Source organism: Homalodisca vitripennis, chromosome 2 (assembly GCF_021130785.1).
Source record: "Homalodisca vitripennis isolate AUS2020 chromosome 2, UT_GWSS_2.1, whole genome shotgun sequence".
In the NCBI taxonomy this organism is placed as follows: domain Eukaryota; kingdom Metazoa; phylum Arthropoda; class Insecta; order Hemiptera; family Cicadellidae; genus Homalodisca; species Homalodisca vitripennis.
In genome coordinates this window covers 36,356,271-36,383,058 of record NC_060208.1, presented here as the reverse complement: position 1 = coordinate 36,383,058, position 26,788 = coordinate 36,356,271, and the positions used below count along the sequence as shown (strand labels likewise).

Here is a 26,788-nt window from a genome sequence, read left to right as displayed (position 1 = left end):
TTATCCAGTGAATCCAACATCACTTTGGTGCCTTCTATTCGACCAGAATTGAACTTCGTAAAGTTTCTGTAGGTATACAAGAAAATTTGTGGTACTAGAGTTGCTGTGAGAGTTGAATTTGCCTATTACATCTTTCCACTTTCTATAAGGCGTAGTTACTAAAGCTCCATATTTTTGGTATTTACCTTTTACCAGTGAACTCATTGGCAAATAACACACAAAACGTCCCACGGATCCCCCGGTCTCGGACCCAAATTTTCGGACCCCTCCCGAACGAAATTTCTGGCTACGCTACTGACATACAGTATTCGCTCTAACGTCCGTAGAAAGCTCATCTTAAATTAATATTTTACTAAATTCCTTATCTAAACATTCTAATATAAATAAATTAATATAACTTTAATCTGGCTAGTTATTTTGTATTAATATACTTACTATTAGGCAGAAAGTAATGATTTACACAGGAAAAACATTACAACTTTCTGAATATTGAGTGACTCCATAGTCCATGTTCAAGGTAGGTTTCTTCACTGAATATTTGTATAATAATCATCTTACTAATGCAATACATTAAACCAGCATTGGTAAACAGACCAAGTATGGTTAGTTTATAGCTGACCGTCAATTCTCAGGTAAGAGAAAATAACTGACAGCTTTCAAATACTAATTAAACTTTTTCTACAAGTAAGAGTCCATGTCCAAGTCCAAGTCCAAGTCGCTGTGACTGTGGGGGGGGGGTGGATCCCCCACATCTTTCAAGGCCTCTGCCGGTTAGGCTTTTGCCTTGTGTCTCGAGGGTCAAAGCCCTAGTAGCTTTCGCTACCTGTCAGTGGGGTGAAGTATCGTGTGCAGTCGAAGTTGTAATCGATGTCATCAGTCATCCATGGGAAGACGCAGTTGGGGCCCCCCTGGGTGTGAAGCTCACGGATGTGATCCCACGGTGAGGACTCTGCATGTATCATGGCATCTGGACTTATGACTACCATATTCTTTAATTTACCTCCGAGATTTTACTGAAATAATACCAATAATATTATTTTCTTTGTGATTATGAGCTGTGATCTGAAAAGTTTCATTTAAGTAAAGCATTAATACACATATTTATAAATTTTACGTTATTAGAACTCATTTTTATTTATTAAAATATCAAATACTTGCTGCTTAATATGTGATCAAATACTTGTTTATTTTACTAGAAGATGTGACTACTACGGCGCACCTAGGAGTTGAAGCCAATATTAGCTCTACACTTTACCCGGTGGCAAAGATTGGAACTAATTTTGTTGCGCTTATGGTAGCCAAGAACAGAACTAACTGTGCAACGAGCTCCTCATGGGCCACCTGAATGGGGTGATCACACGCCGCGGAGAGAACGATGGATGGAGGGGCCCCTCCTGCCAACTACAGATAGCCCGTGTATTGGAATAGTGGAATAAGCAGTCCGCGCGTTCTCGCTCCGCATTCCTCTGGATTTAATTTAGTTCAGTACCTGGCAAACCTATTAAATTGTATCACTGTATTTTCAGCTTATACTCTGAGTTAAACCTCTTTCAGTAATTTCGTACAGCATTCATATATTTAAATTACTACTCTTTCAAGCTGAATGTTGCAGGATGCAGCACAATTAAATTGATTTCATTAAACCTTGATTTTACAACGTAATTAATGACAGGCAATTAATCTTGTCTACATACAAATAAACCAATACAACGGAGTATCGAAAGATCCAACAAGACGTAAGGAAGTCTAATGTAACAAAGTGACCTCGTTACATACAGTGGCGTAGCTAGAAAAAATTCGGTGGATTAAACATCCGGGAGGTTAAAAAGAGCTCTACTCGCAAAATTTAGAAATTTGTTTTGTTTACAAGTGAATTCTCAAGCTAATTGAACTTTTTTAATTTGATTACTCACTCAAATGTGATTGTAATTATTCATGCATGCAAACATTTAAACTTTTCAGAATATTCGAGACTTGTGTTCTTAGCATAGTAGTTAAATAATGATCTTCAAGGCCTCCAAAATACAAAAACAACCATTAAATTGAAATTTTTAACTGAATCTTTTGTATTTTAAAATGTAAACCAATAACATTGTTTTGTAAAATTATATTTGGTAAGTCAAGTAGTTGTGATTGATTTTGTCATATTTCTATGATTATGTTTTTGTTGAACATTTGCTCACAAGTTTTTTTTTTTAATCCCCTTAGTTCCTATTTCTTAATACATCTACTGTGGTAACTCTTTATTACAGCTTTTGTAGCGTAATTATTAATTTATTTTCCACCAATTAAGGACTGCATATTATAATATGTTTTTTTTTGCCCTATTAATTTTAATAGCTTTCCAATAAAACAAAACAAAACATTTACAGTCGTTTTTAGCCTATATGCAAAATATGATGAAATTATGACACTTTATTCGTTGTGCACCGTCTCACATTTTGTCAAGTGTTTGGAGTTATAAAGAAAGTTCAATATTAATATAATTAATTCAATAAACATTAATGTAGTATACGTTCTATATCATTTCTATGTTTTGCAGATATGTTCGGATATAAAACGAATCATTAATTCGTAATAGATTATAGAAATCAGAACCGCTCCGAACTCGGCGTGTGATCACCCCATCCAGGTGGCCCATGAGGAGCTCGTACTGTTGCACCTTGATGGTAAAAACGGAACTAATTGCCGAGATCTTATTGAAGAATACACGTAAAATGTAACATCGCCAGTTAACATTAGTAGTTTGACACAAGGCTTAATAATTATTTACTAAACATCACTTATAAATAAAACATGATTTTTTCGGACATTTCCACCGTTCATTGATACAAAGATGTTTTAAATCACTGAACGATGGCAAATATCAGGAAAAAGATGTTTCTATCACAATTTTATTCTATCGCTAAACAAAGAATGATTGATAAGAGTTAGGATTTGTCACTATTTTTTATGCCATATTCTGTGAATGTGATTGATTGATTTGCGGGGTTTTTACCTTTAATATCTGATCTATCACACTAGTGTGAAAACAATTCACAGTTTTGTAAAATAACGTGTAACAGTGTTTACTAAAATGTACTGAAATTGGAAACAAATCTAAGTAAGACTTTCTGTATTGCTATGTTTCCATAGCTTAGAAAAGAGCAACAAGGTATATGGAGTGTCAGTATTAAGGAAGACTATACTTTTAAAACATAATTTTTAGAACAACACTTCAGTAACATTATTAATTAAAGGTGTTTGGTTATTTTTATGTACAAGTATCTCTTATTGTTAATGTCCTACCAACTTTTTTTAACTCTTTTAAGGCTCATCTCTTAGGCTATGCTGGCTTGTTTTTGGTCACTGTGGCTATTATCGACTTTGTTGTGATCAGCTGATGGGTGCGGCGTCGCCGAAAGTAGTAGCCTACAAACATAAAGGGAGCCTTGAGTCCAAAAAGTTTGGGAAACACTGTGTTAAACGATAATAATATTAAAAATTGTATGTGTGACATCCGCCTGAGAGCATTATTATTATTATTTTGTGCTCTACAAAATCGGCTGTAATTTAAGAGAACATTTAACCTTTTAGAGATCAAACTAGAACAAAAAGGAATTGTACGAAAACGTCGCTACATTGAAGAGGCTCGAAACATGACTATAGTAAGGAACTAAAAACATGTCCTACACCTTTTACCTATAGTTTATACATTCTAAAATGGGCTTCCTTGATACATATATGTTGCTTGAACATTTGGGCGTGTATTTGTATTAGGCTAATTAAATAATATTTATTTTACATTAAAATGTGTTTTTCATTTAAAACCAAGCCATCCCTGATAAATAATATTGAGATATAAATTGACATGCATTTTATAGAGGCTATATTTACTACTTATGTATACAACTGCACAAATTTCGAGACATGAAATTAGTAATTGTGTGTTTTTTTACCAAGACTGAGTGGTTGACGTCCACTGAATGCACTGCGCATAGACGCGGAAGACGCTTGCGATGAACGAATATAGACATTAAAGTGTTAACTTATAGTTAAATATTGTTTGCAAAGCACGATATTTCCTTACTTTGGTTTGTAATTTTTGATTTTAATGCACAAAGATTAACAAAAATATGTTATAGCGATCGGTTAGTAACTATCGTTATAATTAATGAACGTACATACATATAAATCAACGAAAGATAAATCTATTTAGTTTTTTTTTTGTGATTTTAAATGTCATCATACTAGTGATATTCTATTGCCATATTAGACATTCTTTTGGGTTACAGTTTTATATAAGCTATTGCAGGCATCAACCTGAGATCTGATAGGGGAGTCACGGTATAGCTAACATTTTTGTTAATATTTCACATGACAAATTATCCTTTAATTAAGCAGTTTCATAGCAGCGAGTACGCTAAGCCTGAAAAATAAAACTGATAATTTTTAGTTTAATATAAGAGATGTTGAGAGACAAATCATCAATTTTTACTTAATTTTAATCACCAATTCTAATGTATAACATTCGTCATCTAAAGGTGAGAGGGATGAACCGAAATTAAATGGGATTATCACATACGATCACCAGAAATGTAAAGTTTTAGATTCTACCTTTATCGACAACTTACTCTACTACGTTAAAACTTAAATTACTTGACTATTTTGTTAAAACACTCACTGTTTTTCCAACAGGTTTTAAGATTTGTAAAGCTGTCCTAATCTTAAATAATTTAAATTTTAACCTTGACAGATAGAGACCATTGTCAATTACTCGAATGTGTTTAAAGTATTTCAGACAATGGTACATTTATGCATAAAGTAAAATCTACTGTGCATTACTGTACTACAGTACATTATTTAAGTTTATTACCGTACAGTACTACTTTATTAAGACTAGTAATATTGATGTTCATATAAATCTGGGTTCCATCATGATATCTCAACAATTCCTGCCGTTTCTTTACTTGTTCAAATAGCAGTGACTACCGTTTGAGTAAAATTAACTTAAATTTACCCTTTTTATATTTAATTAAAACTTTTGACGTTGTCGATCACGAGAATCTCAGGGTAACTTAAGGTGGGATATTTGAGCCTTGGCTAAGACATGTTTACTCAAAATTTGTTTTCTTCCAAATTTATGTTCCTCGTGGACTTGCTGATCGTCTGGAGCAGGGGTGCCCAACCTTTTTTTTACCCAAGGGCCACATTGTAAAGCCTTTATGGCCAGGCGGGCCAACATCCCAGGGGATTTGGAACCCCAAACAAAACGTATTGCCCGGTGTTTGTTCCAGAAATCTTGTGCAAAATATGATTTTTAAGGTTATTTGGCCCTTGATTCCTGATTATTGTAATTTCTTATTATTTATTAGTTGTTAGGTAAAGGTTTATAATATATTACGTTTTTAGGTTCTTTTAGTAGAAACAAATATAAACCCAGACTTTTGGATGTTTGCTCTAATTCTGAGGGAACAATAAAAAAGTCACCAATAATTGAATACATTGATTTTAATTAAGCCTACTAGGATACTAGGACATACAAATTACGTGGCGAGTGGTGACCTTGAGTTGGGTAGGGGTTACGTCGCCGCACCGCGCGCTGTGCTGTGCTTTACGTGCGCTCTATTCGCCAGCCGGCAGCCACCACCGTAGTCAGTGAAATCTGTCTGCAACTACTTTACTTCTTTCAACACTCATACTCCACCAAATGAATACGGCTCGTTCTACGTGAAATCGGCTGGACTGCTTGGTTCTCAAAATTTGTATTTATTTAATATTTCAAATGCTTGTAAACAAATTTGGTTGTTTTGGCAACAAGGCGGGGCCATATAAAACTGACTTGCGGGCCGGATTCGGCCCGCGGGCCGTAGGTTGGGCAGCCCTGGTCTGGAGTTTCGGACTTTCCGTCTTGCAGCATCTTAACTCTGTATGCATTTATATCATTGCGTTGAATTTTTTAATAACAACAATTTAAACTTTCAGAACAGCTCTGACAATAGGAACTAATATTAGTTAAAAATTTAGAGATTGAAGTTACACATTTATAAAAACTCAATTCTTTACTTCGGTCCTAAGTTATTTAATTCCTCAAAACTAGGACGTTATATGGTCGGAAAGGCAATGTACTGTTTGCATTAACTTTAGGAAGTGTGGAAGCGACCGTCACTGTAGGCAATTATATTTGTCAACCCCTACGGACTCGCCATTCCGAAAAATTACAAAGTAGAGTTTTGTGTTTTACTACTGTATATGTCAGACGTCATAGTTAAAATATGAAACCAAATAAAAACAAAATTGGACTATGACATATTGTTCGAATACGAGTATACTTTCAGTTTAACGCAAGTGAAAATATACCTTAAATATTTTTGTATCAATGGGGGGAGGGGTAACCCCCTTGGATACCCCTATGCTTGCAACTGACCATTAATTTTCAGGTAAGAGAAAATGACAAACAGCTTTCTAAATTTACGCTAAGACAATCCAGGTGTATACAAAATAGTGAACCAACTCTGCTGGCGGGCTGTGGTATTATGACCGCAAAATTAATTATATTTGCTAACGAGTGAGTGCCTAAGAAAATAGTACCAATAATATTATTTTCTGTGTTTTTAACATCTAAGATACAAACACTTCTCTCTTACTTATTGAATTACAAATTTATTTGAATCTTGTTTACATCAGTAGGACATATCTATCTTTATTAAAATTACAATACCAGTTTATTTTCATAGAAGATATAACAACAACGGCTCACTTAAGAGATTTAGATAATACTAACTTCACATGCTTCCCCAGTAGCAAACGTTAAAACTAATTTTGCTGCGTTCATGGTTGCGAAAGTTTTAACTAACTGCTCCACTATTGGTGGTAAAAGACATAGCTAACTACTTCACTAATAGCAGGCCAGAACTATTGGGATGAATCATTGTAATATATTGGCAAGATTTGGAAAGAGTTTTAGTACTATTTTATGTATGTGGTTATTGACTGATATGCAAGGATTTCATGCTTATAAGATATTTAATATTTTAATTATAAGACCTACAAAAAATCAACCTAAATTAATTGTATATCCAAATAATGTTATGTTGACATAATAAACCCGTCATGATTCTAGAAAGCAGAGATATTCTGCAATGGTGACTTGCAATGTAATACAATTAATTGACTGCTTCATCTAACAACAACGATATCACAAATCAACTCTGTACTGTATTAATATTTACTTTAATAATCTGGAATTTATAGATACAACGGCAGAAGATACCAAAGATGTATTTTTTACAATATGTACGTGAGCTATAGCTTCACCGCATTATATATTTTTACGTGTACACCAATTGAGTTTGTTAATACATTTGTCTAAAAACATGTAATTTCTAATATTTAATATAAATTAAATATTTAATACAAATTTAAATTTTATTAACATCTTACGTATAGCCTATGTCTCCAATCTTATTCCTATTTCTCCCAACGAAACATTTACGTACTTTAATAACTGTACCGTATGATTATAACAATAACTGCTTTAGAGATCATTATGAAAATAATATCGTTATTTTAAAGGATTTGAACCCACTGATGAACCGTTCCAAGCTCATACCATGCTCTTAATCAGAGTACGAGCGAGGTTTCAGTCGTATGAACATATCACCAACCAGACAAAACTGTCAATCCAGCACGTTTTAGCCCTAATGTTTATAAAATTTAACGGTCTAAATTCCTAGACATGGAACCTTGTATTAAGCCATGGCTGTAACAGCACCGCTGGGCTGACAACACTAGAACTCGACAAGCTAAACCCTCGATAAGCAGGACCCTAACATTTAAAAAGAAGACGCATTTGCAAATTATTTGTAAACATTTGTATTCGTCTATGACGATATTGAAGCATATGAAAAATTGTTGATATATTAGATTTTTGTCTATTTTTGGTGTAATGATCTACTGCTAATTATGTGGTAGATTCGATGTTGTCATACCACTTCTTATATAGGACAAGTGGAGTTAGGTTGAGAATTATGGCGTTATCTTTCTAATACTGATCAAAATTGCAATTTAAACACTGTGTAATATAATATGTAATAGCAATAAGATGTGATAAATATAAATTAGTAAATTTACGGTGTTTTAAACTATTTACTTTTTTTATATTGTTACGAATGACCTTTTTAATTAAATTAAAGCAGACTAGTGATCTATCTAGGTCAATATTTGAGGCTCTGATCATTTAAACGTTCTATGAAGTCATAGTAACGCAGTTTGCAAACTGAAGATTATTTTATATGTTCTTAATTGCCCATTCAGCATTTCCACAATGAAACAATTACGATTAAATCATTATTTATTACTATTAACACGTAAATTGCCATATAACGCGTATCAGCCCGTATACTAAATTGAGAAATGAACTCTCTTTGTGAGGAGTCAAAATATCCCTGTGCCCATACACTGGGCTGTTACGGATTAAGTTACAATAACAATAGCATTGACAATAACTCGAGCCTACGCACAGGCTGCTTACTCATGTAGGCTCATTTCCATATTATGGTCATTCTTTAAAAATATTTTTACTTGTTAAGTACGACAAAGAAATTGATAAAATATATTTATTTTTATAAAACAACACTGCATTTAATTTTATTTGTTATAGTATGAAATTAAGTTTGTAACCTGTTGCTTATTCATTACTCCATGCTCGTTCTCTGTCATAACATATGGTTTTCAATCAGCTTTTCGTAGACTTAATAATTCGTTTTCTGTAAAAATAAAATTGGGTTGTGGTTGTATTGACTTTAGTTTGTTGTTATGAGTAGTAAATTTGGTGCAATTTATTAGTTATTGTATGTTAAATAAAATATGTGATTTTTTTGTTAATCATGAAAAGAAGCTCTAAAACCAAAGAAATGTTTATTGTTCGAGCACTAGAAAAGATACTGAGCGATAAAGAAATTAAGCGGTCTTACCACTCCCAACTGAAAAGAGCCTGTGAGGTGGCATTAGGTAATAATAAATTATCATAATATGCTATAATGTAATATTTCAAGTTTATTTCATCAGAGTCTTATAGTTTTAGTGCAAAATATCAGTTGTTTATAATGTCAAACATATTATTAAAAGTGAGGTTAGGTCTAGTTAATTAAAGCACTAATGTTCATCAGTAGTTTGTAATAAAACAATCTTTTCATTACACTGCACTATCACATTTCTTTGACAGAGATTAGTGAATTTTATCTAATCTACTTTAGGACTAACCAATTATCTATGTTTGAAACTAATAGGCAAAAATATGTTACAACATATCAAGTAGCCTATTACATCAGGTCACATATGGGGTAGAGTAGGATAAATGACCTGGTTTTTTTTATATAGAAGTTATAAAACGATGTTTAATTATTATACACATTGATATAATCAACCAATAGTAATTAATTTGAATAGTAACTAAATCATCTGTACCAACTGTATGTATGTACATTTTCATATTGTAAACACAATATGTTCTATTGTTTAAATATAAAAGATAGGCTAGTTAACTTTAGAAAAACTAAACAAAATAACATTTAAAGATGATTTATTGAGTCCTTTTCGGTTTCAAGAAGTTTGTTTTATTGTTAAATTTTCTTTATTATTGAAATGACATTTTTCCTGTCACTTGTCTTAGTTTTGTTCGATTAATGGTTCTGGTTCCATTATTATTTATGACATTACGTAATTGTTTTAAACTATGTCTATTAATTTAAAAATGTGACTTTAACCCTTTCCGGGCCAGGCGGCAATATATTGCCACCATAGATCGCGTCTGAAAAGTGCCAGGGGCAACATAATGCCGTCGGTGACATACACGAAAAGCGCCAGGCGGCAATATATAGTCGCCTTGATATTCGTCGTTTTCTTAAATAAATACGAAGTCAAATTATTAAAGTTTTATGTTTTTTTATTCCCTGGTATATTTGTAGATAATTAATATTATGAATATCGTTTTTATTTTGAAGGTCTATGCATTTTTATTTCGTAATTGTCACGTGACATTATCAGCTGACTCAATCTATTGTTGTTAATTCTTTATGCTTTAGTGTAATCGTACTATTGTATGCTGGATATTTCATTATTTTATTTTGTGGTTGTAAATATTAGTAGTGTTAGTAGTTACGTGTTTAGCTATTGTGTGTAGTAGTTACAATGACTGACAATTTGCGTTCTCACGGGAGTGAAATTGTAAGTAGCATATTTGTAAAGGGTAGGGTCCAATAAGCGGACCCGGTTTTTTATATCGAAGAATATAATCATCGATACCTAATATTCGCATATCGAATCATAGACTATCAATCGATATAACAGTAATAACAATCATATGTTTAAATTAAAATGTGAATTTAATTATAACAAATAATAAATGAACATAACCAAAATCAGGGAAACTCATAACTTTAACTAAATGAAACAGAACGAAAACGTTTTTACTAAAGTTGTGTCCACCATTACCTTCTTTTTTTGCATCTGAAGACGACCATGTTAGCTCCTCTGACAGTTACATTTGTTACCTTTCCACAAATATCACATAATGGATTCTTAGGTACTAACCCAACATCCTGAAGCCATAAAAAACATATTTTATCGTCTTTTAAAGCAATTTCGTGAAGCTTCCTAAGATTGACGGCCATTTTAATACACAATGTTACGTGAAATTTAAAATATTACCTTGTATTATTTGAAAGTGTTTACAGCTGTTCATATAGATTATTTAAGTTGTTAAAAATAATTCATCAGTATCGATTGATTATATCGATGGTTATGATTAAGTAATATCGTTTGCCAATTTCGATATAAAAAACCGGGTCCGCTTATTGGACCGTACCCTTTGTAAATAGAAAAAGTGTAAATAAATTTCAAATAAAATTGTGTAAATATTTCTTGGTAAATAGTGTTTTTAACTGTATTGAAACTGTTTATGGATCCTACAATCATCTGTTTACCGGTACATCCATAATGTGAATATTTATTTTAAGTTTCTTGCAGTGTAAGAGTCAGTTGCTTTATCCCTTATGAAAAGTACAATTGCGTATTTATACAAAATGTGTCATAAAAAATTTATTTATGTGAGAAATATTTTTCCTTTTTTAGTTATTTACAAAAAAAAATTTTTTTTTATGTAATCCATTAAAACATTATTTTTTAAATTTTAAATTACTTAAAACTACATCTATATATTTTTTTTTGATAGTATATATCTATACGAGTAATTTGGTGCAACTTTTAGGTCATTCTCTAATTTTTATGAAAAGTTATAAATTTTAATCTAAGAGACTGCAAAATCGCCAATTTTAGCCTGGCACTTTTGACTAGTCACAAGGGGATATGATATGTGAAAAAATTGTGCAACATCTCATATTTGTTCCTGGCCCTGAAAGGGTTAATTTAGTATTTTAGATACGTTGGTATCGATTGATATTTCTGTTATTCTATAGTCTAGGCCTATATAAAGTATCGATGATTGTAATTAGCCATATAGAAACCGGGTCCGCTTATTGTACCCTGCCCCTCATATGCAGACTGGGTATTTAATATCTATCCATCGAAATCTATTCTTAAATAACTGAACATGAACTACTGATAACAACAATCAAATGAATTATAAATCATAATACCTAATCACACATTACACTTTAAAAAGAACTAGTGCTCTTGTATTTTTAATCTGTATTATTATTATTAAATTGTACTAAACAGTGGTTTAAATTGTGTTGCGTAGTTTTATATAACGTTTAAGGGCTGGAGTATAATACACGTCCAACACTCACATGATCTATATTCATAATTATCGTATCATTGATATTTATGAGTAACGAATCCTTGATTTAAACCAAATCACGTTTTGGATGTTTCAAAATTCAGTATAGTTTGGCTGTTTTTGTATCTGAAAAAAGTAATAATTTTATAGTGAATAAAAATTATAGTGAATTTTTATATGTCAAAGATATATGTACACATTTTAGACCATAGAAAATAATACAACTTTGTTTATGCTCATTTTGAGTAGTGTAGTAGTTTACCAATTTCATTTACAATTAGGTTACAGGGTAAACATGTCTTGACAGCATTTTAATCGTTCTAATCGATAGTTGATTTGATTGTGGTTGTGGCCGCTTATCATACTGCAGTCTATTTATGAGTTCCAAATAACTTCTCATAATTTCTTTGTGACACATCTAGATAAATCATGTCATTGATGTGTGTTCACCATGTTCAATTTTCACTAATACAAAGCCCCCAATTCCATTATGGTCTTTCCTAGCTAATCACAGGCCCTCTTAATTAATTAATTAAGGAATACATTAACCTTAATTTTATTCCTGGAATCCATTTGTTTTTATCATCTTGTGTAATACAAAACACCATTCAATAAATTTATAGAATTAACTAGTCACTCACAATGGATTTCATATTGAAATGTGATACTCACAAAGGATTTCTAAAGATATAGAAATGTTCAATAAAACATCAGAAAGTTGAATGTTTTCCTAGATATCATTTAGGCAACAGCAATCTATTTTCAGATTATAATGTATCAAAAATGGTAGGAATATATCTCTTCTGGGAACTGTACATAATTTTCTTTAGCATCATATTATCATGTTAAGGGATAGGCATTGTAGTTGTTTTTCCTTATTATCCATTACAAATTTTATTACCATTCACAAGATGCTAGTAAAACCTGTTACAATATTTGATTATTACATAAAAATACAATAAATGTCAATATAAATTTTGTACCTAGGCAAACACTTACAGCCAATTTTATTGTCCTCTTTAGACAACAATCTAGGACTGTATATATGGACAGATCATGCACATATGTGTAGGAATAGATTTTTATAAGAGCCTTTTTTAGACTCAAATGTGCTTCGAAATTGGTATTTCCACATGAAACAGACATATAAGATTTACTGATTTACTGTAATTGTCCTACTTACTAGTTTATTATGTTACATGTGATAAAAATTAAAATTGTTATTCCCTATGTTCTCATTATTATTGCAAAAACCAAGTTTGTAATAAATCGTATTCAAGTTCATAGTTGCTAAAAGGATCAAAATGGTGAAATGTATTTCAAAAAGTTTTACGTAAATGAAATAAATAAATTAGCATGTTTAAATTGCATGTAACTACTGGTTAGACATTTATTTATGGTTATGACTAAACAAAAAGAAAAATTCTGTCTCTTTTTAACTCTCCTCTTAATCTGTCAATTCCCCCAGGATTCGAGTAGGAATGTAACAAGAAAAATAGGTACCATACAATCCGAGTTCGTCAGTTCAGATACAAAATGCTCTAGGCCAAGGCTTAGAGTCCTTTCCACACCTAGCAGTCAGGGAATGCAAGAATGCTCTGGTAGGACTGGCTAAGAAAAATAGAGTAACACTTGGTTGGGTGCTGAGCCATGAGGGTATTCATGGTAATTAAAAAACAGTTATGCTCGCCAAAAAGGGAGTGGAGTACTTTATGGTGGGGTTAGAGCCAGGTTGCCAGTTAGCTTTCTCTTACAACAGAGCTCTTGTAAAAGATTGGGAAAAGAGGATAAGATATTTTAATTGGAGTAGGGCCTCAGGATTAAGACTAAAGGGTGGGTATCTCTCCTAGATCAGATTAAGAGAATATAAGAATGATTATAGGGATGTTGACAGGAAATGGCCCCCTTAAAAAACACCTTATGAAGGTGGGCCTTAGCCAAACGGATGAATGCAGACTCTGCGAAGAAGCGGAGGAATCAGCGGAGCACATATGGCTAAACTGTCCTGCCATATCTACAATTCGGAAAAGATTCCTAAGGGCATATCTCCTCAGCCCAAGGACATCAGATAAGGATTCTCTTCAAATCGGCTTCTGAAAAAGTCTCAGATTCTGAGTACACAAATACAAGTAAGGGAGGCGCAAAGGTCCTTTTTAGTCCTAAGTGCGGAGAAAATCGTCTCATTCCCTAAAAAAAGAAGATTTATAGTAGAGTGGTTCGACCAAGAAAGCCAACTAAGATTTAAGGACCTCTCCCTCGTGCAGGCATCGGATATGAAATTGAATCCCAGATGTTGAAAGTTTGGACATGCAGGAAAAATATGGTGGGAAATGAGGGATCTGAATAGGACAGTGAATTTTGGGGTAAATTATTGTGTCAGTAACACCACCAAGGTCTACTTCCTGTGAATCATGAATGTGCACTATTGATATATCATAATTTAATTTACATACAAACTAATATAGAGCTATTTACAAAAGTTTAGCATACACAGTTCAAGAAATATCAGAAATGACTCTTGATTGAACTATTCCTTTACATTAAGTCAAGTGCTTAAGACTTTAAAAATATAGTAATATCACACGTACCACCAATAAATTACCTGCAGATATAGATAAAAAACTATTGCAAGTATAAATTGTGTTTTATTCTCATCCCAAAGAATTTTCGGCATCATCTGTTAATAAAACTTCCGGCATTAAATAATCTGTGATATGAAAGTCTTATCTTTGATACTATTTAATAAGTCTTCCCTGTGGATATTCTTTAAATAATTGTTTCATCTCCCATTATTGAATATTTTCACTGCAACAGTTGTGGATCCTACTTGTATATGTGATTTATTTGTTTTAATGTACTTCATTCACTCGCCCCTTATACTACGGTTGACTAAGAGTCTTTCTTACAAACTATCAGAAGTCCTGTTTTTTTTTATAACTTAAGGCAATTGTATCTTTGATATTTTTTTGTGTACGTCTTGATTTTTGTCCATTACACTTAGATTCAGTAAACAGAATTTCTCAGAATTTTGGCATTATATGCAGTAAATGTAGGTCTGGCTGTAAGATGGTGAAATAAACTATATTCTTGTAAGATTTCTGTGTGTGCACCTGTCTATTTACAGCAATATACTTCGTGTTGGGTCTGCCGAATGATCTCCTCTGCTGTCCAAATGAAACTATATGTGCCTTTTGATCTCATTAATTATCGGAGATACCATTAGGGTAATCAAAAAAGGTGGACCTGATTTCAAACATTAATAAGTAAGACTTAGTTTTATAAAGAGAGCTTTTTCCCAACAACAGGTATAGAAAATTTGTATGTTTTTTACATACTTTAATAGATTTTTGTATGTGAACACTCCCTATAACATAACATTAAAGCATATACGGGCATAACAGACTTAAAAGCGATATTCAACTTCTGTTCAGGTTCTCTCAATCATGTCAGGAGTCAAAGTTGCAATCGCAGTGTTGATTCGTTCCCTTGAGTGTCGCAGGTCCCGGATCTTTGTAGCGTAGACATTAAAACATATACTTAACTTTTGATATAACCCCAAAGCAAGAAGTCCAAAAGAGTTGTCAGGGCTCCTTGGCAGTCATGCAACAGGACAACCTCTACCAATCTGTCAAGATGGTGCTTATGTATGTAAAGAGTTGCTTATGTATGTAAAGAGTTGCTTATGTATGTAAAGAGTTGCAGCTTCAAGGTCAGCTCAATGGTGGTGTTAAAACTTTTAAGATTTTTTCTATCATGACATTAGTTTTGCTAAAATTACTTCATTAATACTTTTACAATAAAAATCATGTCCACCTTTTTCGATGATCCTGTACTTGTGAAAGAACCAACAGCCAGGCATTTGGGAAATGTAGTTATATTTTTAAATAGGCATAATATTCCCTGGTTTAAGAGATTTTAATGTATATTTTTATCTTTATGGGAGGAAAAAAAATCTTTATTGATACCATGGGTTACCTTGGATCCTCTGTGATTTTCACAGGCATAATGGATTCCCACCCTCTAAAATCCCCTCTAAAATGGTACAACTTGATAGCATTACTTCAGCCCCAGTTGTATATTTATTACTGGTCTGGTTTTGTAAGAAGGGTTTGTAAAAATTGATAGTTGGGTAGGTTATGTCAGAATCATTTCTGTTTAAGCTATGTTTATTGATCCTATATATAAATATTTAAACTACATAGTAATTTAATTGAATCTTTGATGTGTGAGAAACAAACCAAACTTATTTATAGAGATTTGAAGTATATAAATGTTATGTAATGGCTCTGCATCGAAATGGAATAATGTTGTCTGCCTGTAGATGAAATTCGTACAGAACTGAAAGAGGACCAGAGCAGTAATACCAACTCGTCGTCAGCACTACCACTACCAAAAGATGAGAATAGCGGCAGTATTACTGCTGAGAAGTACTTCTTGCCTTTTGAGTTGGCTTGTCAAAGCAAGACCTCCCGGATCGTGGTTACTGCCCTGGACTGTCTTCAGGTTTGTTAATGCTTACTTGGTTCTTCTGTTTAGGTTTGTACTCCCAAAATTGTGTAGCGATTTTTGGATTGTTATTGAAGGCCAATGAGACAAATTTATTATAGATGTATTGTAAGTTCTCAGTAAATAAATTAACATTCACATTTTATTTTGTATCTCCATCTATCAAAAAGTATTTTTGATAAAAGTGCATAGACTAATAAATAATCATATATGCATAAAAAGATTAAGTAATTAAGGGAAGGGGTTAATTCTATGGGTTGATCTTAAAGTTATAGAATACACTAAAGAGGAATAGGGGATTGATGTGCCTTTGTATGGAAATTTCTATACATTAAATGTAGAAAATCCATAGGTTATTTGAAATAATGTACAGGTCAGCTTAAAATGAGTTGGTTTGTTATTTGGTTTTTTTTACTATGAAACATATAATCAAACAAAAGTTTCAATGTGAACAAATTTTGTATCTAGTGATAAAGTAAATAAAATGTGTACTAAAATTTAAAATAAACATAATCATTAGACGTAAGCAACATACAAAGTAATTGCAAAGTCAACGCCAGCCATGAAGGCTCACTAACTACTGATAGTGCAAACTATAAAGGAAATTTTCATTTGAAAAAATCATATTTACATGATTTATAAAGATTAGTTCTTTCTGAATACACGGATTTTTTCACAAGTCTTAAGTTCATTTTACAGATATACAAATTAGATGCCTATCATCTGACAGTTGTTTGTTTCTCTGCACTGCATACCAAACTCAAAATAAGTCATTTTGTTTTTGATAAATATAAATGGTTTATTACATTTTATATTCACAAAACAAATCCTATTTTTAGGTCTGCTTGTGAAGAGTAAATGTAAATGTTTCATGCTTTTCCTGTTTTTGTTATTTCAATTTAATTGATTAAAAACGGTATTTTTATCATTCCAGAAATCAATTGTTCCTTTAATTTTTGTATCGCAATGTAGAGTCAAAACTACTTCTCCTGGATGTAGATACAATTATTGTGTTTAGCTTCGCTTCAACAAAACAGTTTATGAACATGAACATTGATTTGCAGAAGCTGATAGCGTATGGTCATCTGACTGGCAATGTCCCTGACTCCAACACACCTGGCAAACTGCTGATTGACAGAATTGTGGAGACCATCTGCAACTGTTTCTCCGGGCCACAGACAGACGAGGGAGTCCAGCTACAGATCATCAAGGCATGTATAATTGGTATCTGTTGTAGAATTATCCATATTTTACAAGATAAAATACAACATGCAATAAATAACCTCTAAATAACAGTATGTTAAAACAATGGGCAATAGAGCATATATGAAAGACATAACAAGTAAAAACCATAAGACGTATTAACCTGTGTTAGTCCACAGGTTCAATTTTGTTTCTTTACCAGTACACCAGTATCTGATTGTATGCTCCAGATTCTGGGTATATATGGGTTATAGAAGTGCACATGGTTATTCAAAAATGTTCAAAAATCACACCATAATCTCTAGCATAAAATTCTTCATGGCTATATAGGCCAAAAAATAAAATGCTAAAATCTTGCTGAAAATAAAATAAATGTTGGTTAACAGGTGAATTTAAATTAACATGATTAAAATAAATTTGTTTCTTTATTGGTGTTTCTCAGGCTCTATTGACGGTAGTCACCAGTCAGCATGTGGAGGTACACGAAGGCACTGTGTTGCTGGCAGTCCGGACTGTCTACAACATCTACCTGGCCAGCAAGAACCTCATCAACCAGACGACAGCTCGGGCAACTCTCACTCAGATGCTCAACGTCATTTTTGCTCGTATGGAGAGTCAAGCTGTAAGTTATACAATTGCTCTTTAAGTTTTATGTTTGATCCTATTTTATTCTGATTAGCACCGTGTAGCTCCATTGTTCTACAACTATTCATAGTATTTTCATAGTTAGGTGGTCCTCAAGGATTGATTTTAGAGCCTGTGTTATTTCTGTTATAATAAAATGTTTCAACAAATTTGCTATGTTTACTCGGTGTGAAGGCAGAGGAGAACAGTCGACTGAAGGATACACCGGAGGTGGTGGAACCACTGGAGCTGCCTGTGGTCCCTCCGACACCTACACCTGGACCTGATGTAAACTCTGTGCCCACACCAACTTCGATGGACTCTTCTAGTCAACAGGTGGTCCAGAGTTTACTCAATAGTGTCATAGACGCTGTTGTCTCAGGTAAGCTTCTAATATTGCAGTTTCCAGTAGTGTATGATATAAGATGGCTTTCTTATACATATTACTATAATAAAACTGTGTTATTGTTTGAGACAAAACCTTTTGGTTTGCACAGAAAGGTTTTTTTGTGTTGCTCAGAAATATATAAAAACATTGTTTTAAGAGCTCATATTTTCAAAAATGTCCAGGTATAGTTTCCAGAACTCCCTTTCTTCTAGAAAGTATACCATACCCTCGTGATCCCTAGGAGGTTACAGTTCTGCCATCTTTAATTCTAGAAATCAAGAACTGAGTTGTAAGAGAAGAACAGACATTTTAGTCTCAATGAGAAAGCTATTGACAGTGTGTACATATGAGTGGTGATAACAAGACAAGACTGGAAAATCATACACAACCACAAGCAACAAATTATAAATTCCAAGATTATATTTTACAATGCTTTTCCTCAGAACAATCATCTAAAACTTTGTGGACGAAACAGAAAGAGCTGTGAGTAGGAAAATCTATTGGTGACCAACACACCCATTTTAATCCAAATGTAATCAATAAGTTTTTTGCCAATGTCCCTCTCGATATGTCTCATACTCATGGTTATGTCACGGAGCTAGAAACTGCTATGCGTGATAGACCCGTTATTCAATTCTCTCTCATTGTCCGTTTCATGATCACTAAATTTATTCAGCACTTCCTATCCAGCAGACTGTTTACCCTCACTTGTTTTTGTGCAACCAGTCTGGTAATGGTCAAGAAAAAACTTTCCTCATACCAAGTATACACCTGGTGAATCCCTAGAGGTATCCTCAACATTTTGGTATGTCGATCGTGGATCTTGCTTTATAATTTTCTCAAAGACATTTAAATTTTGAACACCAACTAAATCATGTGAAAAATCAATTTTCCCAATTACTGCTGGCAACCAATCAAGTGATTGCATCTCACTCAAATCATTTTTAAAATCATACAAAATTATTGGACAAAAATCTCTTGTTTCCTGGTTGTTTGTTTATTACTATAAATAATATAATTTCTTTAATAATACTTTATTGTAATTATATGTCTGTTGATTTGTTGACTTTATCAAACTTTGATACTAACTATCTATTTTTATTTCATTGTGGGTAAAAATTTTGGAATAGAAAGTGCAATTAAAAGATAGTTGATGAACTGGTCTGATAGCATTATAATTGCATTTTAACAATATATTTCACATAGGCTGTGAAGAAAATGCCAGAACGGCCTCAGAAAGTGGAGATTCATTCAACAATGAAGCTAATGGCAGTTCCTTGAATAGAGTGCCTTCACAAGTAAGTGATATTTCCATTATGTTCCTTTGAAAGTTATTAATTAATATAGTTAAAAAAAGGTTTTTATTATCAGTTCACAGCCATGCAGTTAAGTTTAATAAAATATATTGTTGAACAAATTGTACATTACTTAAAAATAAATAGTCAAACTCAGACTCGACTTGGGTGTTACTGGCCTTTTTTGTGGTGCTACCCTTTTAGCGTCAATACCCTGTTTCCCGAATTTGATGCAAAGTATACATAAATTGTCAATACATTGTCTCTTGTATATTTACTTTCTGCACAATATGCCAGTGTCCAATTTTCAGTACATATGTAAATAAAGTACATCTCAAATAGTATAAACACAATTAATTGGAATTTGTATTCAACAAAATACTAATGCCATCATTCTAATTTCTAACTAATTAAAAAAAATTTTCATAAATTTGGCTGTAGAAAATATTGGTAAACTCTGTCAACAAATGACAAATGTAAAAGGAGTGTTAAGGTTTTAATAAAATTTAAAAAAGCTCTTGGCAGCAAAAAAATTTAAAAAAGCTCTTGGCAGCAAAAAATTAGCTTTGGGATAAAAATTTAAATAAAAAGTTCATATTGGCCTATTCCTACTTTATCAGTATAGTAGAGAAAACTACTAAACAATTATTTTTTCAGTATATTGGTATGAGAGAACCGATGAGCAAGCGGTCTAAGATGTTATACTTTGAATCTGAGTTAGTGATAGCACAGGTTTAAATCTTGTATGTGACTGTAGCACTTTTTATCAGTGCCATCGACCTTGTACTGTATCGATCCTACGCCTTATTCTGTTTGATAAGATCCTCGCACAGGCCAGCAGCATATTAGGACAGGCAGAGTAATTTAATTTGAGAAGAACTTTAGTTCTAAGCGAGACAATGATTAGTATATGTTTAAAATAAAGAAAGTTAAACAAATCCACAATATCTTAGGGATTAATTTGTCTGAAACTTTTCTGATTGTACTAAAGGATACTAATATGGCTGTTATATAAGCAACAATGGAGAAAGCAAAGTGACACCACAGTTCACCCACATCGTGCAGAAGGATATACTCCAAGTGTACAGAGCATTTTGCAAACTTTTCTGATTGTACTAAAAGCTATTAATATTGTGCCAGGAAAGTGTGGACATGAGCAACGATGGAGAGAGCAAAGTGACACCACAGTTCACCCACATCCTGCAGAAGGATGTACTCCAAGTGTACAGAGCATTTTGCAAACTTTTCTGATTGTACTAAAAGCTATTAATATTGTGCCAGGAAAGTGTGGACATGAGCAACGATGGAGATAGCAAAGTGACGCCACAGTTCACGCACATCCTGCAGAAGGACGCATTCCTAGTGTTCCGAGCACTCTGCAAACTTTCTATGAAGCCTCTGTCTGAAGGCCAGCCCGACCCTAAGTAAGTAAATAAATTACAGCAGTAGAAAAAATAGAGCATAGCTAGAAGCTGATGACGATCTGACATTGTCATATCTTTCATTAAACATTCAAATTTAAAAAGGTACATTGTCATCGTAATAGCATTAATATTTTATATATTTCACTACATTCATTTATATTACTTTTGAAACTTCTCTCCATTGACCATTGTACAATTTTATAAATGTTTTATCAATTATTCAAAGTAATGCTGAAAATTTCAGGCTGCAATGGCCTTCAATTTTATAGTGTTTCCTTCTTTACCTCTTCGACAAAGGTAAAATTGTTACTCTTCATATCTTTTTTTTTTAATATGAAGAACAAAATAAATTATATGGAGGGCTTTGATGACTAGAAAGAATGAAAACCAGTATCATTCTGTGTTACTTTATATATTTCGCACAGACAGTGCAAGATTATATTTTTTTCTTAAAAAAATATCTTTGTTGTGTACTTATTGGCCATTTTTATTTAATGCTTAACTATAAATACAACTGCATATAGATAGTATTTGAACCAATGTTTAAACATTCAATTTTTATAGATGGTAACTTTAAAACACTGTCATTAGTCTAAAAAATTAATAAAGAAATTGTTTTACATTATTTCTTAGGTGAGACTATGGAATTAGAAAACAATTTGGTGGGTGTATGCGCAAGCGCACAAGCGCCTGTGTGTGTCTATCCTGTCATTGTGACTAGGCTGTTTAAATTTCTGGTTTATACGTGAAGAATTGTTGTACAGATCACACGAGCTACGATCCAAGATTCTCTCACTCCACCTGTTACTGTCCATTCTTCAGTCGGCTGGACCGGTGTTCCGGGCCAACTTCATGTTTGTCACTGCCATCAAGCAGTACCTCTGTGTGGCCCTCAGCAAGAATGGTGTGTCTTCCGTGCCTGAAGTCTTTGAGCTCTCCCTAGCCATCTTCCTGGCTCTTCTGTCACGTTTTAAGATGCACCTCAAGATGCAGATCGAGGTAGGTCAAAGTTGAATGAATTAGGAACTGAAACAAATGCCTGGAATATGGTTTTCAAACCACCATCGATTGCAGAGTAATTTTCGATGTCAGGATAACTCAGTGCCACTCATCTAAGCGGTGACCTCACCTTTTGTTGGTAGAAATATCTTCTAACAATGACCACTGTACCATTCAATCCAACTCTGAACTCAACTCTTATCACTACAAATAAAATTAATGCAGTCTGTTGGTAGGTTTTAATTTGAAGTAGAGAAGTTAATAGTAAGATTTTGATTACTATCTATTTTTCATCTACAATTTCTGTTCTTTTCTCTTAATTCCATACCGTTTTAGTTTTCCTGAGAGCAAACTTTGTAAAATACAATCAAAAGCCTTAGTTAAACCAATTACGGCAGTAGACTGTACAACTTTATTATCAAAGCACAAATTGATGCTGTTAACTACATTCTCAAACAAATTGACTGTGCTATAATCCAACATGAAACTAAACTCTACCTTCCATAATAGCAGGGACTAATAATAAAAGTAGACTGGTAATCTTGTGTTGAAATTTGAGGCCAGTGAGAACAGTGCAACTATAGTCCCACTCTAGTTAATCTACTCTATAAACAAGCTGTAGGGTTGGGGAGGGTGGGGGTAAGGGATAAGAAAGTGCGGGCTAGCTCAGCACAGTGCAATCTAGGTTGGTCTGTCAATACTACATCCTGGTTGACACCGAGTCAGCACACTTCTCCTGTATGGATCTGCAGTTTACTTATATTGTTAGTTTCTGATAATAGGCTATTTAAATGGAAATTTATGAATTATCTTTATTTGTTTAATACAGTGCTCAGACTTTTTTTTCCAAGATGGGTGTCAAAGATGACAACTCAAAGGGTTAAGTTATTATTTTTTTAGTAACAGGTTTTACTTTTAAAAGTTTAAGAACACTTGGAAAACACTTTGGCTAACATTATATTGTATAAATAAACTAGAGGCTCAACTATAATATCCATAAGATTGGAAATATCAAAGAAATCTTTTTGAGCTGAAGTGATACTACCTCACATTAACTTCTTTACTTATTTTGTTCTTTTGTGATTTCCCCAATATAAATTGAGAATCTAAATAACAATTATAAACAAAAGTAAAATGTTGGATTTTGAATATTTGACAATGAAAATATACTTAGACTCAATAATAATTGACAAATGGGCCTGGAAAATTCCATTGTCTTGCATAATCGATGAGTTCATGACTGCGAGACATTGAATATTCATATGCTAGTCTTAGATTACCATGATACCAATTATCATTGCAGTTTTAGAAATCATTTCTTTTGCTTTTGACTAGCCTAGTTAGCTTATTTTCCATTTCCAAGGTATACTGTAATATTAATAGTGTTAAATTTTATTTTTATTTTCTGTCAATTGAACCAGAATTGAAACGGTTGAATTTGTTCCAGTGAATATTGTATATGTTCACAATTTATTTATATTTTTATATATGATTAATGTGCAGGTTTTCTTCAAAGAGATCTTCTTGAACATTCTGGAAACATCAAGTTCATCATTTGAGCACAAGTGGATGGTGATCCAAGCGCTGACAAGAATCTGCGCTGATGCGCAGAGTGTGGTGGACATGTACGTCAACTATGACTGTGATCTGAATGCTGCAAATCTGTTTGAAAGGTGAGAGAGATTGTTCTATAAATTGTAATCCCAGATAACAATTATCTTGATGTGATAAGAACTTTTATTTAGATAGTATAAGATGAACACAAGTGCTGCAGTGTTTAATAGGATCGTTTAAGAGATTAGGATCGTTCACCTCACATTCCAACCAACATTTAACTCTTCCATATACAGGGTGTACATAAAGTCCTGCACGGGTATAATATTTTCTGAATGATAACAGATAAATAAACAAGATTTGGTACATCAATACTACACCTAAAAATCTACTTTTTGAAGGAACTATCAGTTTTCTGTAATATCATGGGGACGTCCCGCAAGGAGTCAGAAGGAAATCTTAAATAGGAGCATAGGTCAATATGGACATCATTTTAAAGGGCTTGTCTAGCAGAGTTTAATGCCGCAAACCGCACTCAAAAAGATTGATCCAGTACAAAATGGTGGATGTTCAAAGATTTTACTTGGTTACATTTTATTAGTAGCCATAACCCCAGTAAAGCAAAACTGCAACCAAACAAATACTGCAGCTAACCACTACATTATGCTGGTCAGTTGTACAGAAGTGAATTATGACATTAGTTATCCTCAAGGGTTATAAATTTGGTCCTAATATATTGATAACGGGGAAAACCTGATAACAGTAACAATTAGAAATCTCTTATCTTTGGGTCGCAGTTAGGACTTTCCTATTAGCCAGTCTATTCATAGTAGGCTATTCTAGTTTTCTTGTTTTAGTAGTGCTGTCCATCCATTTTATCAGTAAAGTAAAGAATGTCTTATTTTACCAGGCGAAGTTAGGGCTAAGAAGCCCTCTCTAACACTTAACCTGGGGACCAACGGCTTAAAGGTGACTTCCGAACCACCACCAATGGCCGGGCAGGCGGGCCGCTTGCAAGGACAGGATCGCTCAGCGGTCACCTGTCCAAGCAGCAGCCACGCTCGGCGTTGGTACAGCTTTAGTACAAAAGAGTTTGTCGTATTGCTTGTAGTTCTTCAACTACACTATGTCGCCTGACGAACGTGAACGTATAACACTTCTTATGATGGTTGGTTGGGGAAATAACAGACGATCACACGAAGAAGCATGCCATTTATTTAATAACTACTTTCACGAGAGGCAGCCAATTTCTAGAACAACTGTAGGGAGAACTGTTTCAACACTTTATGAAAACAGGAAGTGTTTCCGATCGTTATAGGTCGCTGAGATTTCTAATTTTTACTGTTATCAGGTTTTCCCCGTTATCAATATATTAGGACCAAATTTGTAACCCTTGAGGATAACTAATGTCATAATTCACTTCTGTACAACTGACCAGCATAATGTAGTAGTTAGCTGCAGTATTTGTTTGGTTGCAGTTTTGCTTTACTGGGGTTATGACTACTAATAAAATGTAACCAAGTAAAATCTTTGAACAGCCGCCATTTTGTACTGGATCAATCTTTTTGAGTGCGGTCTGCGGCATTAAACTCTGCTAGACAAGCCCTTTAAAATGATGTCCATATTGACCTATGCTCCTATTTAAGATTTCCTTCTGACTCCTTGCGGGACGTCCCCATGATATTACAGAAAACTGATAGTTCCTTCAAAAAGTAGATTTTTAGGTGTAGTATTGATGTACCAAATCTTATTTATTTATCTGGTATCGTTCAGAAAATATTATACCCGTGCAGGACTTTATGTACACCCTGTATATTCGAATGATAGACTTTGACCTAAATGCAAACACGATTATATCTTCAACGATACATTGTATATCTTGGAGAGTTTTTATAGTTCACAAAAAGCCTTCAGAATGGCAGGCGATTGACTAGGAAGTATTTTTAGACGACCTTTATGGCAGGGGGAGGGGGTGCCCTTTGTTTAGCTCCATCCATCTGCTTGTCTGCCTTGTCCTACAGAGTCATAACCAAATATATCCGTGGTCTGCTCAGATTATAAGATGAGATGATGGACCTTATATACAAAACTTTAAATAAGAAAACACTCTAAAAGTTAGTAGTTTATATAATTTTTCTGTTTTATTAGATTGTACCATGAATTTGAATTTAGATCAAATTAACAGTTTGGTAAATAGTTGTTTTTAGATTTTTATCAATAAATATCCTAATCTTAACTAAAATGCCCGGTTTTATATTTTTTGCATTTACCTCTAATAGCATATGTATAATAAAAATTAGCTTTAAATGAAAGTTATTATATTCTTTAGCAGCATGCGAAGAGTTGTGATTTAACCCTAGAACTGGCAATGGTGTCACTCTGTACTGGCGGCTCTATTTTAACAGCCTCGCAGACGTTTCTTATAATGTATCACATTTCATAACTGTTAGTCCAAATATAAACTATTATATGTCAACGTATTCACAACTATATGGAGAGCCTTATAATAACAATATCTTATTGTTTCCATGGAAACATATTTTTATTTTTTTTACAAAATGTAAGAAAAATGTTTTTTGGAAATTTTTTTTGTAAATATTCCGTTGTGTAACTTCTTAGCAATAAGCTTTACATCAAAACCGTAAATGTATAACTTATGCGAAATTTTGTCCTGATTACAAAAATATATAATTATTGTAACTTTTACCTCAAAACGTATGTGTTACAGGGCTTTGTATGAAAAAGCACCCATATTTACTTATTTTCAAAAATGCGTACATTTCTAAATAAATATTATTGTTCGTGGGTAAACATAATCTCTTGACTGCATTTATACTTATATAAGTATGAGAGTAAAAACAAAAATAAAATAAAATAATAAATTTTAATCTTACCTTATTTACATATGTACAATATACAGGGTGTACATAAAGTCCTGCACGGGTATAATATTTTCTAAACGATAACAGATAAATAAACAAGATTTGGTACATCAATACTACACCTAAAAATCTAC

General features: G+C 33.2%; 1 protein-coding gene across 2 annotated transcripts in view; it reads left to right on the top strand.

Annotated features, from left to right (window-relative positions):
* Positions 1-8,738: 8,738 nt before the first annotated feature.
* LOC124353810 (brefeldin A-inhibited guanine nucleotide-exchange protein 1) overlaps positions 8,739-26,788 on the top strand; it is a 62,528-nt gene continuing 44,478 nt past the window's right edge. For both annotated transcript variants that reach the window (XM_046803822.1, XM_046803821.1), the window contains exons 1-9: positions 8,739-8,991; positions 16,101-16,282; positions 17,350-17,496; positions 17,931-18,110; positions 18,308-18,494; positions 19,707-19,798; positions 21,077-21,219; positions 21,984-22,218; positions 23,722-23,891. In XM_046803822.1, coding sequence (XP_046659778.1) covers positions 8,868-8,991; positions 16,101-16,282; positions 17,350-17,496; positions 17,931-18,110; positions 18,308-18,494; positions 19,707-19,798; positions 21,077-21,219; positions 21,984-22,218; positions 23,722-23,891 — 1,460 coding nt within the window. In that variant the 5' untranslated portion in view covers positions 8,739-8,867. The remainder of the gene's footprint in view (positions 8,992-16,100; positions 16,283-17,349; positions 17,497-17,930; positions 18,111-18,307; positions 18,495-19,706; positions 19,799-21,076; positions 21,220-21,983; positions 22,219-23,721; positions 23,892-26,788) is intronic.